Consider the following 18276-nt stretch of genomic DNA (forward strand, 5'->3'; position numbering starts at 1 on the left):
ATATTTTCATCATGACATCATTGCACTCATTGAGCCTGACATGTGTCATGTCTTGAACATACTGTACACATCAAGCACTTGCAGTAAGGCAAGCTTACATAGCAGGACGCTTACATGTGAGATGCATGCAGTACAAGGTGTTTATCTGTGAAATTATGATAAAACAGGAATTATAATCATGATTAAAAAAATATTTGAATAAAAAGGGTCTCCATACATGGTTAAATACATCCATGCAATGTCCTTATGCACAAATCGTTGGTCACAGTTGACCTAAAATGACAATCTATCATGACTGACACCAAATTGATTTATGTGTATGATGCTAGATTATGCTAACGGGAACGAATCTGCTCCTTTTATTTTTCCTCCTGCATATCGTCTCATAAATTGACATTTTTTTCCACCCATAAAATGTGTTGGCGCTGTGTTAATACACAAGAAGACATGAATCGCAAAAACAATACTCGAAGACACCGCTGTAATACACAGGTAGCTGAAAGTCGGCTCTCAAGCAGCAAAGGCATCATTTGCTCATGAGAAGCCAAAAGAAAAACACACACCAAATTTGCCCACCTGATTTAAGATAAACTAATTACCTCATTTAAATGACTGGCGCAGGAACAGTTTACTCCCAGCCTAAAATAACAGGCAATGACGTGTACTCTCACACACACACACACACACACACACACACACACACACACACACACACACACACACACACACACAGAAGCACGAACGCACGCAAGAGACAGAAAACATGCACAATGCATTGGCCACAAGTATGATGTACCACCCAAAGATGTGGTGAGCTTCTCCACATTTGTTTTTTTTTTTTTTAATGTGCACGCCACAAAAACAGTGTGTTGTCATCAAATTGACGTGTCTACACACATAAACAAGTCCTAAAAATCTGACTTGAGGTGTACACAGTGACACAGACGTTACGGTGGAACAGTTATTTGTTTTTACATGGAATAGGCTTAGCTCTATGAGGGCATTTGTGTAAATGTTTGACGTCGGGCCCACCTAGGAAGTGACTCCACCCTGTCGTGTTGCACAAATCTGCCGCCCCCCCACCCCCACTTTTTTTTTTTTCTGCAAAAGAGTTGAACGTGAGTGCTTCCCCTTCACATCTGCCCCTGTGAAAAGCCTTGATTGTTCCCCGTGGTGTGAAGGAGAGAGGCTCTGCTCAAGGCAGTTATAACGCTGGCCCACGGGGCAGAGGTGCAGGACGTTTGGGCGGCTGCCTAAAACCACACAGGGGAGCCTACAGACACAGAGCATCACTGTGCCACTCACAGCCGACTGTTGGAGCCTTGCCTCGGCCCAACGGCAACTTTTGAGAAAGTCCACAACATGATATTAAAAAAAAAAGAAAGAAAGAAAGAAAAACTGTCAGCGCAGCCCAGCGGCTTTAACTGACTCAACGGCTGCTGGCGCTACCATATTTGGTGGCACTCTGAAATAACGGTTGGTAGGCCTGAGGGTTATTTGCGGGGCAAAGCCATCTTGAAATTGTTTGGTTTTAAAAAACACAGGGAGTCTGCCATTTTGGTCAAGAGCAGCCATTTTAGGGTGATTTTTGTCATTTTCAGGTCTCCTTCAAAAATGAACTTATTTGAGAGATTTTGTATGATTGCTACCAAATTTGAAGCACATGTGCTTGATGGATGGGTGAGAGTAAATTACAAATATTTTTTGTTTTCTTCAGTTCAACGATTTACCATAACACACGGAACTCTCAACCATAAAGCATATACAATGCATTTTTCCCCATTATTGAAATCATTTCGCAGCTGTTTAGAACTATGCTAATTTCTTTTTGCCTGTCAATGGTAATTCACATGATGTTAGCATTATGCTAACGGGATATCATTTCACCAAAACACGTGGCGTGGTTTAACATTTTGGTGTTTAAATATGACATGTTTAATTTTCTCGCTCGCATGCGGTTGTTTGCAGGTTTATAATAACCAGAACATACATGCTAATTAACGTTAGCTTACCGAGGCTGCTTTCATTTACATGTTAGCATTGAGATAGCGGATCAACGATATGATGTGCTTTGGTTCGACATTTTGGTGTTTTCATATATGTCGTGTATTGATGTAACGTACATGATAAATGAGGCTTTTCTGGATAAACGTAATACCTTGTCACACTTTTGTGGAAATGACTTTTTTTGGGTGGTTGAGAAAAGTGATGTGGCTCCCATTACATTAGAATTCCTTGCTAGCATGGCACAGGAAAAAAAATCTCACAGTACCCCACCAAACAAAAATATCACAGAAACTGTATACAAAAAAACTAATAATAATGATCTTGTCTTTATATACTCACATATTTACAAAAAAAGAAAATCTGGACTAAATTAGTTTAACAAAAGCTATTATTGTATTTTGTTGCAGAAGGAGCAACTGGTGGATTTATATGTGAATTTTATATTCTGCCATCAAGTTGAAGAGCATTTAATTATTGTGTTTGTCAAAGGCTGGCATTGACAGATGAACATATTTTGTCATAAACAAGTCATATTTTTTGACAACAATTAAGCGACATTGTATAATTTCCCATGGCACAGCTGATGATGTCTCACATTCAGCTTCTGTGCTATGGCACAGGAGTTGGGAATCATTGCGTTAATGCACTGGCTTTCGGCATTGTCCTGGTAACCACCTAATGTGACTGATGGGACGACAGAGATTTGAAAAGTACTCGAAAACAGAAAAAGGCCACTCTCTGGACACAATGTTGTGCTTTTATTTATTTATTGAAACAGTATGAACAAAAGAAATTAAATAAAAAAGGGTTCCAACCAATCAGAAGGCACACATAAGAGTCGTGTTGGTAAAAACAGCACATGGCAAAGCAGGAGGAAGGAAAACAAAACACGTCATTGCAAACATTTTGCTGTGTCTTAAAGCCTATTCATTAACGATTACGTCACTCATTCAGTGCACATTACGCAAGTTTCGCAGGCAAGCAAAGCCAAGCGAAGACTTATTTGTACACCCGTTTATGCACGGAGAACAGAACGGAGCAGGCCTGATGCACAACAACTCATTTCGAGGCCTGAGCGGAAATCCTGCTTATCAGCTTTTACAACGATTGCCCAAATGTGTGCGACTTCAACGGCACAGCTGTTTCATTTCAAGAAGGGGTGTTCATTGGTAAAATACAATCAGTTCACATTGATAACGCGCTCGAACATGGTTCTGATCGACGAGTGAGTGTGGCGCAAACTCTTCTGTTAGTTGTCAGTGTTAAAGGAGGCAAAATGTCACGTCACCATTGCTTTAATGTCATTTTTTTTTATGTTACAACCCACCCTCTGGCCTATACCAAGTCACTTCTGCAAACAGCGCTTCATACATTTGGTCAACAAAATGTCAGGGACTGAGGAGAAATGATTAACAGTTCTGCATGTGCCACGTGTCTTATAGTCACTAATGATAGCTTATGCAGGTGCAACATCAATGTTGACCGAGGCCCTATTTTTGTTCAGAGTGCAAGGCTAGCGCAGAGCGCACTGGAACTGTGCATATGGGCGGAGTGTTTTTTTCTTTTGTATTTTGATAGACTTTGGGGTGAGTGTTTGCGCCTTTGTGCGCCATTGTGGGATGGAACTTGGTGTTTTCCAGGCCAATCCTCGCTGCATCCCTAATTTGCATGAAAATCAGGGCGGTACGAAGCGCACGGCCAAGTTTGCCGTGCTTGACATGCGGAAACAGATTAGACTCGCTGGACGTTGACACGTACACTTTAATATCGCCCTTTTCGGATGACGTAGTCGGTTGTGTATGTGCGTGGGAAATTGGAGATAGCCTTGAACGTGATCTTGCGTCTGTGTGTGACCGCTGGCAATAGTGACGGGGTGCTATTAAAATTGATAAAAAATGATGATGATTTTAATTCTCACGCTGATGTCATATCATGAACGAAATACCATGAGGACCACCACGCACGTCCGTGCAGTGCCGAATCTGCCTGTTCTTTGATACACCAAAATCGCGTAACACCACCTGCTCTGCAAAATAGACCTACTTTTCGTTTAAAATTGAATCTACTTTTTGCGAGATGTGTTGGGGGTCATGGCAGAAAGCGTAGTGGCTCTACTTGATTCACAAACACGCTGAACTAGGCCGTTGTCCCGTTTTTACGCGGAGTGCAGACTACTTTCTGTCACCAAATTAGCAGGAGCGTTGGGGGCGAGGCTGCTTCATGCACAGTCACGCCCAGACAGACGTAACACGGCCCCAAACACGCGAGGCTAGACTTGTGCTGGCACAAATATGACGTCACTGCCAAAATAGGTTCCATTGTGTCTAATTTGTAGCCATCGTTAGTACTTTTCTCCTTCCGGGTTGCATGCACGTTTAATTATCTCATTCTAAAACCTTTTGTTAGTTGGCATCAAGCAAGATCTAGCATTGAAAATGTTTTCCAAAACTGCAGATGAAAAACTGTTAAAATTTTGTACGTGTCTGGTTAAACATTTAGAAAGTTTATTTTCTTTTTTCCCCCCACCCACACTTTGAGGCAGAGGAGAAACGATTCCCCAGAATATGAAATGGGTGATTGGGTTTGATCTATTCAGGTCTTACGTCATGCTTTCTAAACCAGGAAGTAGCTTTCGGAACAAACTGATGGACAAACAAACACAAATATGGACTTTCGCAATGTTTTCATTGATGTGCACAGAAATATCCTTTCTCTTTTTGCCATTTGAAACATAACATCAGTGTTCTCAACGCCCCAGGATGTGTAGTTGTGTGATGTTTTTCACTTTTGTTCAAGAAATGTATTTCCTGAGTCCATGTTCTCCATTCTTAGTCTTACGTTATCTTTTTCTAAACGGTAAATAGCCTGCGGGGTTAAAAAAAAAAAATCAGATGGCTACACAAACATTACATTTGACTTACAATAGAAATGATCCCTGTCCTAGAATTTGTTGTCAGTTTTGGCTAAGCCTAAAGCAGGGGTGTCAAACTCATTTTGGTCGCGGGCCACATTGTAGTTACGGTTTACCTTGGAGGGCCGTTATGAATTTTGGGAAACCATATAAATGTGTGTAATCACCTCCACATTTTCCATACACAGCACACAACAAATTTATGGATAACTAGTTTTAAAATCAGAAGTCAAAAATAATGACTGTTATTGTGGGTTACATAAGACAATTTGAAAATTTGGTTCAGACTTTAGCAAGCATCATGGAACTTGACATGCTTGATTTGCTTTCGCGGGCCACATAAAATGAGGTGGCGGACCAGATCTGGCCCCCGGGCCTTGACTTTGACACCCGTGGCGGAAAGTCTTCTGTCAGCCATCTTGAAGCAGGAAGTTGCCTGTTAACTAACAAACAAAATGAACAAACAAAAGACAAATATGGCATTTCATAATGATTTTCACTTTTGTTCGGAAATGTATTTCTCTTTCCACAGTGTATATCACAATAGAAGCAGTGTCCCTTCCCCAAAAATAAATCCAAATTGGTAGGGTCCCTTTTTTCTATTTCTAAAGCGGAAACTTGTTCCAGAAAGTCAGAGAAATGCTTGTATGTATGACATCATTTGTCTTGAACAGTAAGTAGCCTATTGAGTAGCAAATTATAAAGTATGGCGCTCCATGTTTTTAATGTTTCTTCTTTTCTCTTTTTGCGGTGTAAATCCAGATAGAAACTTTCCCACCACCCAAGAATTCTGATAGACATTTTTGGCTGTAAGTTTTATGTCAGTATTCTTGAACCAGGTAGTAGCCTGCTACCTACAAATGAACAAATATGGTGCACCATAACATTTTCCATTCTTGTTAAAGAAATGTATATATCTGTTCACAGTGTAAATCACCATAGAAGCATTCCCCCTAGTCTTAAATTGGTACGGTCCTTTTGACCTATTCCTAAAGTCTTAACATCAGCTTTCCTGAAACAGGATGTAGCCTCGCTAACAAACTGACGAACGTCTCAATGATCCCATTAAAAACAAAACACAAAAAAAAAAAAAAACCCCGAGTCTAATCACTATATCGCTGATGCGGGATCACGTTTTACGGTGAAATTCCTTTGTGTATTGTGTTTATATGAATCACTCCATTTGCCGTGACGTCATCGAGGTGAACAATGAGCGGCATGTCTCTGTCGTCTTACATACATATCATACATACTGGACACACAAACTAGGCTCCCATCTTTTTCTTTCGGCAACATGACAGTTCCGAGTCCTGCTTAGAATCATAAAGTTCTGGTGTTAAATTTATTCGTTGGTTGCTGTTTCAATGATTGTAATTGACGTCACAGTTCAGTAGTTCAGAATTTCCAGAACTTTGACGGCTCCTGCTGCTTGGCCGCCTTCGTCTTTTTCTTCTTCAGGGGCTGAGGACGAGAAGGAGAGCTGCTGTCACTCAGGAGATAAGGTTCTTAACCCCAGTGTTCGATCGAATCCAGGTTAAGTACCACCATTTTTAGCCAGACACGTGCCACAAAGAAGCAAGTCTTAGTGTTTCACACAATGACATCACTCTTTTGTAATGATGATCTGAAACTGATGATTTAGAAGTAAGTGCGGGATTGCAGGACATGATTAGCTGAAAACTTCTAACACACGAACAAAAACGACTGCATGATCATACAGCACACGAGTGGTTTCTATTGGGTAATTGTGTTGTCTCACCTCCACAAATAAACAATAAACAAATACAAGCAATAAATGAAAATCAAGTCAAAACAGTAAAAAGAAATAAGAACAACAGCAACTATGCTAATAACAATAGAAATAAATAATAATAATAATAAGAAGAAGAAGAATTGCAATAATAATGAATACATATACAAAAAATAAATGTATAAGTTTTCATTGATACAAAAATTGTACTAAAATAATAAAATTGAGGAACTCCGTGGCATTCAAAGCTCATCCCAAATGTGTGGCGTTCCACTGTAAGGTAAATACTCATATCTGGTCAACGCGACATGACGATTCGAAATTGAGGCGAGGTACTCACGAGTATTTTCCCATCCTCCTGACGACAGCGATCACCGCGACGACGACAATGACGACGGCCAACAGAGCGCCAATCACAATGCCGACGACCTGGCCCGAGCTCAGGCCTTCTGCAGGGCAGAAATCAAAGTGTTCGGACAGCGGTTCTCAACTTTTTTGCAAATCACATCTGCTTAGCGCCTCATGGCCACCATTAAAAACTAACATGAAACATGAAATAGCCTTTTATGCCACAGTGTTTTATGCCCGTGAGTATAATGACATTCACTGTCATGTTAGGCACGGTTTGAACATTCATACTGCGCTTAATAATAGGACAATAAGAAGATCAACTTCAATATTGATTCAATTAAAATGCATTTTACATACAGTGAGTTAAATAAGATGTGGACAAAATGTAAAGTTTCAAAACAATATATGCAAATGCAAAACGAGAACTAAAAAGTGAAATACAACTGAAGGGTGTTTGAACTTGAGGAGTGAGTATTTCGTGTACCTCTCATACTAATTATTCATCTCATTTATTCATTGCTCACCCTCTGCACCATCTTCAACAACCACCTCATCTGGCATGTCCACCTTGACAGTTTCCGTCCACTGGGGGATGATCTCAGCCTCTTCGGGAGCCTCCGTCGGGGTGATCTCCACAGCAGGGGACTCGGTGGTAAGGGGTTCGGCAGCCTCGGTAGCAACCGAAGTGGGGGTTTCACTCTCGACCGTGGGCTCCTCAGTACCGGGCGTCGCCTGAGGAGACTGCGCCTCGGTCGTGACGTCCACCGCATCTTGCTGTTCGGCCGTCATTGGGTGGGTTGACGGAGCACCGGTGATGACGTCAAGCTCTGTGCCGGCCTCTGTGGGCTCATGGGTACGGAGGTCTGCTAAGGAGTGAGTCATCAAAACGTCGTGGTCTGTTGGGAGGACTGTGGGGCCTAGACAGCAACCATTTAGACAGATGTCACATCTTTGCTGCTAACTGCTGCTCTTTGTATGCTTACAATTAAAAGAAACATGACATAAACTACCAGTACCCAACATATAGCCCTTTACCACCGCGCTTGTGCTCGTGCTAGTTCTGGGCTAGTGCGCAGGTTAGCACCAATTCTTTCTTTTTCCACCACCGAAGTTGGCTCTAGCTCGAGTTCTGGTGCTTGAAATTGGCGCTGAAGCTTGCCCCGATTATTTGTCGGGCCGGACTAGGTCAGGGGACGGTATTATGAGCACAAAGGTAGAAGAATGACTCCCTGGACACACGCAAGTTTTAGACAAACTGTTGAGATGCGCCCATATAGCATGCGATCTCCGACTCGCAGCCAAATGTGATCATACAAGTATAATCGATGCTATGCTAAGTTGCCTCGTAGATGCTAACAGTGAATTATTATCATTTTTATTATTATGACTATTATTAGCGCGGGCGCTCTTGGGTAAACGTCAACGGAAGCAGTGACGTTTGGACTCTTTACAATGACGTAATGACGTAGCTCCTACTTGGCTCTTTGCCAGCAGAAAACCAAACACGAACTTGTTAAGTGCCAACTAAGCACAGCACTGGCCCTGGTGTCGAATGAAGTTGTTTTTTTTTTGGGGGGGGGGGGGTGGTTGGAAAAGTGGTAACAGTGACCTATGGGGGTTCTGCATTGAGGTCTACGGAGACAAATGTTTTTTTTTTTCCTTTCCATTACAGTATGCATTTTATATTTGATACAGATCTGTGAGTCACTGTACAAATTGTCATACAAGATAAAAAAAAAAAACACAAAACATTCAGTTGACTCGATTCAGTCAAATTGTCATTCCGTTTCCTTCACTGAGTCACTTGAACACACAAATTTCACTCTAGAATTAGTAAAGTAGTCATTTTGTGATTTGGAGTAAATGTTGATATGTTGTGGAAGACATTTTTATTCAATTAATAAAAATCACCACTGATCCCCTCTGATGGATGAAAACTAATACGGTTAATCGTCATCTGCTGAACTGCATAACACCTAATTACCCTTGCTGGCATTTTCCCCCGTTGCCAGGCATTTTGTCGAGCTCGAGCAGAAAACAGACCCCACAAAGATATATTGTTATCATTTGTCCATTTCTCGCATTAACATTCTGTGTTCCATTGTTTCAAAGGTGTCATTTACGCAGATCAATCTACAGTACGTACATTTGCCGGACGCGGCACGCAAAGCCCTTGCAATGCACGGTAAACGAACGCCGACCATGCTGTACAGCAGGACGACACGTTAGACACGTTACTTGGTGACAAGTCAAGCGAATCTCCGCAGGCCTCCGTAGGGTAACCTGAGAGCTGCCGCTAACTTTGGAGCCGAGGACCTTACATACCATTCTTCTCCTCTTACTGCCCTCTTGGACAACTTAAGCCTTGTGCGTGAATGCATTCATTGTTGGACTAGAGTCGCCATGATGGCTGCTTGCCTCATGTGTTGGCCTGTGTTCCAACAAGCCCGACTCACACCAAAGTGATCCTTCTCATTTGCCACCATTATTGTGCCCCAACAAAGCTGTGACGTCAACATGGCGGCAGAGTGATATTTTGGGCTGGAATAACTGAGCGAGGGAGAGGCGGTGGGGTCCCTTCAGAGTGCCTGAAAAAGCATTTCCTGCCATGGTATTCAAAACAAAACCCTGCCTCCTGCCGTAAAACAATTCTCATGCGAACACAATGATTGAAGCCGCTGTGGGGATAGAGATAGACATACACGAAACACGTGTCGTCCCCTGACCTCAACTCTACTGAGAACTTGTGGCGTATCCTTGAGATTAAGATCGCACGCCAGTACACCTTCAAACGGCATCTCCGGGAGGCATTTGGAACACATTTTAACAAAGTAACATGGCTGTGTCATTCCACCGCCCTCACCAGAAGGGCAGCAGCCCCACCCTGTGATGTAATACGGCACACATCTTCAAGCAATTCCTCCATCCTGTCTTTCTGGCTCTGTGCGGCCCAACATGCCACATCCTCTGCCTCATTTCCTGCGGAGGGAGCCACGCTGCACAAGTTGATGAGTGAGGCGAGTGCGGGAAAGCCTCTGTAGTCGGAAGAATTTGGAATTGTTCAAGGGCGGTGCCACAAATGGATAATTTGTAGTGGAGAGAATGAGGCAGTCTTGGAGAAATCAGTTTGAATTTTGAGAATTGTTTTGACATGTTTTGAGTTGTGACTACATGCCGGGGAGTAGGCAACCACCTTTTTTTTCTGTCTTATCCGTGTTATTTAGTTGATACAGAACAGGGATTTTAGAGTGACTATTAGGGAAACACTAAAATTGGCATGCTTTAACTTTACTTATTTTCATATTAGGAGAGTTAAGGGTTCTGGAGCTGGACCCTACGCCATCTGAATTTGGGCAGAAGCTAGACAACACCCCCGGATTGGTCGCCAGTCGATGACAGCACATTCACACCGCCACTGAGTGGAAACTGAAACCACACTGCCTGCACCAAAGTCAGCATTTAGGAGAGTTACAGTCCAATACACGTCAAATTACTGTCTGCAACTTTATTCTTGATTTGTTAGTATTTTTATTGATTATTTTGGTGGTGGCCATAAATGAGAACCCAAATTCCAATGAAGTCAAATGATTGTTTTCCAGTCGGAGGAGAAAATTTGAATAGCAGTGCGGTATCGTTCCATATGGAAGCCAACCGCATGTAGTCAAGAGTTTTGATGATGGCCATGCTCTGGAACAAAAAGGAATCTTCCATGATGAGTTTTGCAGCTGTGTGAAGAGCTGCATTTATCCTAGTGTCTTTCATCAAGGTCCGCGCTGTGAAGCCGCCCGAGCTCAACCTGATCACTACCCTTCAATCAGCCGAGCTCGCTCCCGCCATGTTCAACATCCCCGCGACCACAACTGAAAGCTCGGCCTGGAACCGCGCTGCGTCCCAACGAAGGAGGGTACATTTCAGCTGTACCAAAATTATGGACTAGAATAAACTTGTGTTGGCCCGAAATGACTTCTTCTCAACGAAAAGGATGAAAAAAAAAAAAAACAACATGCCGGACTCTCTTACAGCACAGAGTCGGCGAAACTTGGGCTACCCTTTTTCAGTCGGTCTAATTCAGGACCGGGAAAAATGTTGTGCTAAGGGGCCACATTTAACCTTTAAAAGGGACAGATGGAGCCAGGTCATTTGTCGTTAAGTAACGAAGCCAGCTTTAAATGGCCAGCATGCCATGCTTTCCACCCCCCCGCAGATCTAAAGTCCTGTAAGTTAAATAACAGAAAATTCTTCTGCGCGTGTCAGACAAGAAGTGCAGCTATTTCTGGTCATGTGCCGTCAGACGGCTGTGTTCATTAGCAACAGGAGGGGTAAATAGAAGAAAACATTTGTTCCCATTGAAAAGGAAGGGGGAGGCGGTGGGGGGGGGGGGGGGGGGGGTTAGTGGGGGTCAAACCGAGCCTCAGACTGTTTGTTTGGAATGCCTGTAAGAAATGATAAATTGGCTTTACGCTACGTGTAATCGCCCAGACCACCGCCACCACTAACAATTGCTTCATTATGTGTTCAGTTCTCACAATTAGCTCAGAGTCGTATTTCCTCTCCCAGTGCCGCCAATGGTGGGTGCACACAGGCTCTGAGATCAGTGGTGCATACATCCTTTCTGCTCTCTATGCCTTGTAATCTACATCTTCCACTCTTCCTCTGCCACTCCCTGAGAAGTGTGCCATGACAGCTGAAGCCTTTGCGGCGGTGAAGAGTGGGAAAGGGGAGCGACTCCCCCAATAGACCCTTCTCTTCATCAGACCCTTGGCACTCAGAGGAAGAGGCCACTTCTTAATGAAAGTTGAGGTGAGCAAAATGATGCTTTGTTATGAACATCAAACGTCTTAGTAGTTAGCAGTCATCTTCCGCATGTACGCACGCAGTTCACGATTCACAACTGAAACACTTTCATGCAGTATTTTTTGTGCTCTTTCAGAAAAAGCACAAGATGCCACAAGATGCTGCCAAAGACCTGCTTCATAGGAATTGGTGTAAAGGAAGTCTGTAGAAGTGGCAAATCTCGACTGAGAGACAGGTTTTGGGATCAGATCGTAACAGTAACTGGTAACAGAAAGTAGTCTGCGCTTGGTGCAAAAAAAGGCGCATCAGCAATTTCGAGGGTGGGGGGGGGGGACAGGTCTAACCTGTGGCGCTGGTGGTGTAACGCGATTTTGATTTATTTCATCAATGCACAGGCAGACAAATTCGCCGCACTGCAGATGATCATTTTTGATCGGATTTCATTCATGAATATGACACCAGAGTCCCTCTGAATCTTTATAGTTATCATTTCATTGAATGAATGATAATCATTCTCATCTGAAGAAAAATTTTATTAGTACAACTACTATTGTATGGGTCACACACAGACACCCGATCGGGGATTCATGGCGGTCTCCAATTGCCCACGTCACACATGCAACCGACTCCATCATCCGCAAGGGGAGATCTTGCAGTCTACCTGCCAATGTCATGCAATCAAGTTTATTTCTGTTTCCGCAATGTCCAGTGCGGCGTACTCAGACGTACTGTGCTCAGACCGCTCTGATTTCGATTCAAGTGGCGGATGCTGCTAGGCTTGGCCGGGAAAAGACTTCTTCCATCCCGCAACGGCACACAAAGGTGCAAACAGCCTATTACGCCCAGTTTCACCTGTACATAGTCTAGCAAAATACCAAAAGAATGAAAACTCCACCCATGCACACAGTTAGACTGCACATTGCACTAGACAAAAATAAGGCCTTCCAGAGTGATGAAAAATTCCAATTGCGGGAGAAATTTTGCGTCAAATTGAAAAAAAAAAACCCAAAAACTAATGCAAAGGCTTTTGCAGGCCACATCAATCATGGCCCTTAAGTTTGACACCCGCTGGGAGGATGAGACAATACACTGGTAGAAACATGAGAGAAGGGAGTATAACAGAATGCATCCATTACAATCAGCTGTCAGAGGCCCCTGCCTGGTGTGTATGTGTGCAAGTCACGGCGTTGTCTAAGAGGTGTTGAGGGAGTATGTGCATTTAACCTTCTCAGGAATGTTTTTAGGGTGCTGGTCAAGATAGACACCCAGCCCATCTCGGCGTACCCTGCACCCATGTGCATATGCTTCCCTCCTAAAGCAGTAGTCTTTAGTTGGGATACCAGGTCGTGCCACGCACCGCGACCTGTGGATCTGATTTGAGCCCGCGAGTGAAATATTCTCAGTCTTGGTGTGAGCACTACACAATGAAGGTCTTAAGAGATGACCCATCTGGAGCCCATCATCTCCAGCTGGTAGCAGATAAAGCAGACCTCTAATCTTGTGACTAACACATCTGAAAACAAATACCGGTACCCTTGGACATGACACACACAGGAAGTGAAGAAGAACACATGGAGCTTCTACTCAAAGTCATCCATCCATTAAATTTCTAGACCGCTTATACAGTACTCATGAGGGTCAGGGGTGAGCTTGAGCCCATTCCAGCTGAATCTGAGAGGTGGGGTACACCCCGCAGGGGTTACCAGCCAATCGCAGGGCACATTAAACATTGTTTTAAAACTTGCGCTCACATTCACAACTATACGGAAAACCGACTCTTCAATGGACCTCGCGTGCATGTTTTTGGAATGTGAGAGGAAGCCGTTGGACCTGCAGAAAACCCACACAAGCACAGGGAAAATATGCGAGCTCCACACAGGAAGGCCAGAGCTGAAATTTGAATCCTAAAGCTCAAAACCTCTGAGGCAGACCACCCAGGTCTACCATGCTTGCTTTCATCCATCCATTCATTATCTGATCCACTTATCCTCACGAGACTCGCGGGCGTGCTGGAGCCTATCTGTCTTCAGCCAGTAGGCAGGGTTCACCTTGAAATGGTTGCTAGCCAATCGCAGGGTGCACATGGACGAACGACCATTCGCGCTCACAATCACACCTAGGGACAATTTAGAGTGTTCAATCAACCGAGCATGCGCGTTTTTGGAATATTTCAACTACAGCAGCGGCAACAGGTTCAAGTCCCACTTGCATATTATGCATAGTCAAAAAAAAAAAAGTAAACAAAAAAGTATAACAAATAGATCTTGTGATGCATCCCATCGTTGACTATCATGATAAAGTATTGCTAGACCAGCCTGAAATATTGATATCGTTGATGCAAAATTCTTAAGTACATGAATTAGCATTAGATCCAGAAACAGAACAGAGAGAACATGCAAACAGAGCAAAGGTTTGAACCCTGAACCTCACAACTGTGAGGTAGACTTAATAACCACTCATCCAACAATGCTAACATTCCTGGAAAAAAATAAAAATAAAATAAAGTATTTGGTGGAATTCATCAGATTTTATTTTTATGGTGATATTTTCACGGGCAGACATTTCGATTCATGTTTCAATCATCAATTTGCCTTTTCTGTTGCACACAGTAGATATTGTGATACATCATCAATAGTTGTGATAGAAACTATTGTTAACATATCAGAATGGGCATTCTTGAATGACCTCCTGTATTCCCTCCTCGATTTAAAACAGTCCTCATCATCACCTGCTGCATGTAATGATTCGCACCCACACACACACTGAGTCAAGTCGCGTTGCTGCCGTGACGGAAATGGTCCAATGCCGCGTCTCCAGTGACAAGATGCAGGAAGGTGGAAAAGAAAAAAAAAAAAAGCCTTTTTCCTCAAACAGCTGCCACAAATTGGAAGCATACAATTGTCCAAAAAGTTTTTTCCACAGAAAAAAAAAGTTTCAAGAAAAACAACAGGTTTAAACCAAGCTGCTTAAAATGTTTCTAATCTCCATCCCCTGCACGCTGCGTCCAAAGCCCAACCAATTGAGTCATGTGTTCCTGAGTCAGCGTCTTGCTCCATTTTTTTTTTCCCTCTCTTGTTCCATGCCTCACCCTGCAGCACACATACAGGACATGCCATACACATGAGCCACGCAACTGTGGTCAGTCGTGTAAAACGATTCAACTCTCCTTCTTTGGTCTTTACTGACTTGCCGTTGTTCTCAGTATGGTGGCCATCGGAAATTTCAGGAAAATGTGTGAAATTTCCCGAACGGCCGGTGTATTTCTGTTCTGGTCCGGGGCATCATGGCCACCTCACCAATCCCCATCGCCAATTACGTTTTGGGACATGATGGCCCGTCGCTGACTACGTTTCAGTGCATGTTGGCCACTATATAGAATGTATTGTCTGTGTGTGTGTGTGTGTGTGTGTGTGTGTGTGTGTGTGTGTGTGTGTGTGTGTGCTCCCAGAATAAAACTTAGTGTGGAGCCCTGTGAGAAGTTTGCCACGCAAGCTAACAGTTAGCCTAGCTTCTTATCTTTTCTTCTTTAACGACTAAGACTACTAAGTCAGCTTTCTTCTTTCCATTTTCCATCAGTCCGGATGACGGTGTCACCAAGCTCCTTCTCATGAGTCAGGCTTGGCACTACGACAGATATGGTTATCTATGTGGCGTGCTGCCATCATTGCGGGCGTACCAAAACTTTCTATGTCTGGGAGGAGCTAAGGTTAGCTCCGGTTGTTGACGGAAGTTACGGAGAGTCTTCGTCGCTTTGTGTTTGTCTTTTGTGCATTTCTATGAAAAATCTCAAACTGAGAAACAACAGAGGTCCCATTATTGCTTGACATTTAGGGTTTAACAAAAATGATACACAAGCACACTTTCGCTGCTTTTGTCCGATATCAAATCAAGTCATTTATTTTCAAAGGGGGGCTTGTCAGATGAGTTTGAAATGATATCAACACATTGTTGTTTGTTATGTTTGTGTTTTTAACTGTTAATATTGAACAATAAGGTTGACCTTGTTAGGATTTGTAAAAATGTGTCTTTCTCGACTCTACGATGAAAGAAGACCGATTCAAATAAATCATTAAAAGCCCCAAAAGGGCATGACATTTATGCTCATGACGAGTGTATGTCAACTGCTAACCACGAAACGTCTGATACTTCAGTCACGTTGCTAAAACAGCAACTATTCCCTAAACAGATGTTGCTTTCTGCTGGATTCATGACGGTGAAGGTTTTCTCCTGCACAGCGCTTCGGTGCCAGCCTCATATTTGGAGTATGAGTGTCACATTTGAGTCATTTCTAAAAGCGGGCTGATGACCAAAGGGGCTGCTGACCTCTTCCTTCAGCAGCCAGATGTGACGACCGTGTTATTAGTCCACAGTGGCAGACAAAACTCATTAAGAAGGAGACTGGAGGAGGGAGACAGGAGGCGGTGGGCTTTTATGGGACACACGGGCGTTTCAAACGTTGAAGAGCCTGGATGAGCTCTTTTCTTTGTTTCCAACTTCTCTTTGGGAGTGTGCAATCAACAACATCTATGAGATAGATAGATAGATAGACAGATAGACAGATAGATAGATAGATAGATAGATAGATAGATAGATAGATAGATAGATAGATAGATAGATAATAACCCACCTAATATGTACAGACCAAGGAATAGCTAGTGATTAAAAGAGGGCAGGGTGCCACTTAGGAGCCCATCGTGCACCCACCATATGCCCTCTCTCCATAGCCATACATAATGTATGCCTATATGTACTGTGTATGATTCTCTATTAATAGAGGGGGCTCAAATAAATGAAAGGCACGAGGCCGCAGAGCTCCTCCATTACATCACTAACCCCCCCGTCTCGCTCGCTTTCGCTCTCTTTCTCTCCCTCCCTCTCTCTCTGCCTGCAAATTAAAATACTTGCCGTAAAAGGCTCCCATTTTGTTTGTAAAGAAGTTAATATTGAGCTTTTTTTTGTGGGGGGCAAATAATAAAAACAGCATAGCACTTTTTAGCAATCAGTGCGGGCTCACTATTTGGCAAGAACTAGTTATTTCTCATCAACGCTAATGACTTAATTTGAATGGGTACAATTTATATTACGAGAAAGTGTTCGTCAGGGCAGTCTTATAAAGAATTCGCAAATTCATACATTTTTCCAAAACACTTGTCCTCATTGTGGCTGCGCGTGAGCTGGAGCTTTTCCTCGCTGTTTTAAGATAAGATAGGAAAACTTTTATTTGTCTCACAATGGAGAAAAAAAAAATTAGGGCGAGAGGCAGAGTTCACCCGGGTCTGGTCGCCAGTCAATCACATGGCACATGTAGACATACAACCGCTCCCACTCATATTAACACCAATGAGATTCCAATTAATCCAGGGGAGAACGTGTACACTCCGCGGAGGGTCCGAGAAGGGACTCAAATCCGGAACCTACCGACTGTGAGGCAGAATTGCGAACCACGAATACACCGTGCTGCCTGAGTTTCGATTTTGTTTACTTGAATAGGTTATTCATGAGCTTTGTCACGTGTGACAAAAGACACATTTTCAACAATGAGTGCGGGCTCACTATTTGGCAACTATTGCCATGTTTATACAGACAATTAACAGTTCTCATGACTTGTTTCGAAACACTTTATGAAATCTAAAGTATGTAACTACGATCCAAGTAGAAGGAGATCATAAGGGTACCCCGATTGTAAAGTGGTTGCACACGAGACTGGCAAAATGAGGGATTCAAGCAGACAAAGGGGCAGCGTGGGCACATGGAGGCAGTAAGTGTGGACACAGCGCGCAGCTCACGGCAGGATAGAGACACAACTTTATGCTTTGAGAAAGAGCGCGCGAGAGAGAGAGAGAGAGACAAGTTTACTCACCCGCATGCGTGAAGGCACAGAAGGCCAACAGGAGCAGCAGCTGAACATTCATGGCGGTCAAGTCTGGTTCCTTGGTTTGATGATGACAGGACGACAACCAGATGTTCTCACAGCGTCAAACACACAAGGCGCTTATCCAGAGGGACCCTCGTGACTCCTGTCCCCGGAAAAAAAAAAAATGAATGAAAAGAAACGTGCCGAGATCTCGATGGAAGCCCTCTGAAGTTGGGATATGAGAGGTGCAGTGTGGAAGTGAAGGAGAGCGAGGAGAGAAACTGGTCCACAGCAGAAAGAAAAAAGAAAGAGGGAGACTGTGAGCTGAGAGTGGAGGAGGGGTGTGGGTACTCGTCGTGGTTTGTTAGGGGGCAGGTTTGCGTTGGGAGGAGGCTGACTGTGAAGAGGTGGATCTAGTCCTGCAAAATTAGCATATATGTACATACACTGTTTTTTGAGATGCTATATATATATATATATATATATATTATTTTTTTATCTAATTTTAATTTTTAAGAGTGACCAAAGATGAGTTTGAAAGGATAACCAGTTTTAGGATCATAATTGGAGTCATATTTGTGGGTAAAACCATGAATACACTGTTATTAG

General features: G+C 43.2%; 1 protein-coding gene across 1 annotated transcript; it reads right to left on the minus strand.

Annotated features, from left to right (window-relative positions):
- Positions 1–5408: 5408 nt before the first annotated feature.
- On the minus strand, positions 5409–18024 carry pdpn (podoplanin). The gene is made up of 4 exons (XM_019887960.1): positions 17674–18024; positions 7544–7936; positions 7009–7117; positions 5409–6379 (listed from the first exon to the last, which is right to left on the minus strand). Exons 1-4 carry the CDS (start codon positions 17723–17725, stop codon positions 6373–6375), a joined length of 561 nt encoding a protein of 186 aa, XP_019743519.1. The 5' UTR covers positions 17726–18024; the 3' UTR covers positions 5409–6372.
- Between the last annotated feature and the right edge of the window lie 252 nt (positions 18025–18276).

This window comes from Hippocampus comes, unplaced genomic scaffold (genome assembly GCF_001891065.2).
Source record: "Hippocampus comes isolate QL1 unplaced genomic scaffold, H_comes_QL1_v1.1 scaffold14, whole genome shotgun sequence".
Taxonomy (NCBI): Eukaryota; Metazoa; Chordata; class Actinopteri; order Syngnathiformes; family Syngnathidae; genus Hippocampus; species Hippocampus comes.

Excerpts from the sequence above, each read along its gene's own strand:
- pdpn (XM_019887960.1), bottom strand. The coding sequence starts at position 17,725 with ATGAATGTTCAGCTGCTGCTCCTGTTGGCCTTCTGTGCCTTCACGCAT. Across the intron at positions 7,937-17,673 it reads CTGTGCCTTCACGCATGCGG|GCCCCACAGTCCTCCCAACA; the intron begins GTGAGTAAACTT and ends GTTGCTGTCTAG. Across the intron at positions 7,118-7,543 it reads TGTTGAAGATGGTGCAGAGG|AAGGCCTGAGCTCGGGCCAG; the intron begins GTGAGCAATGAA and ends TCTGCCCTGCAG.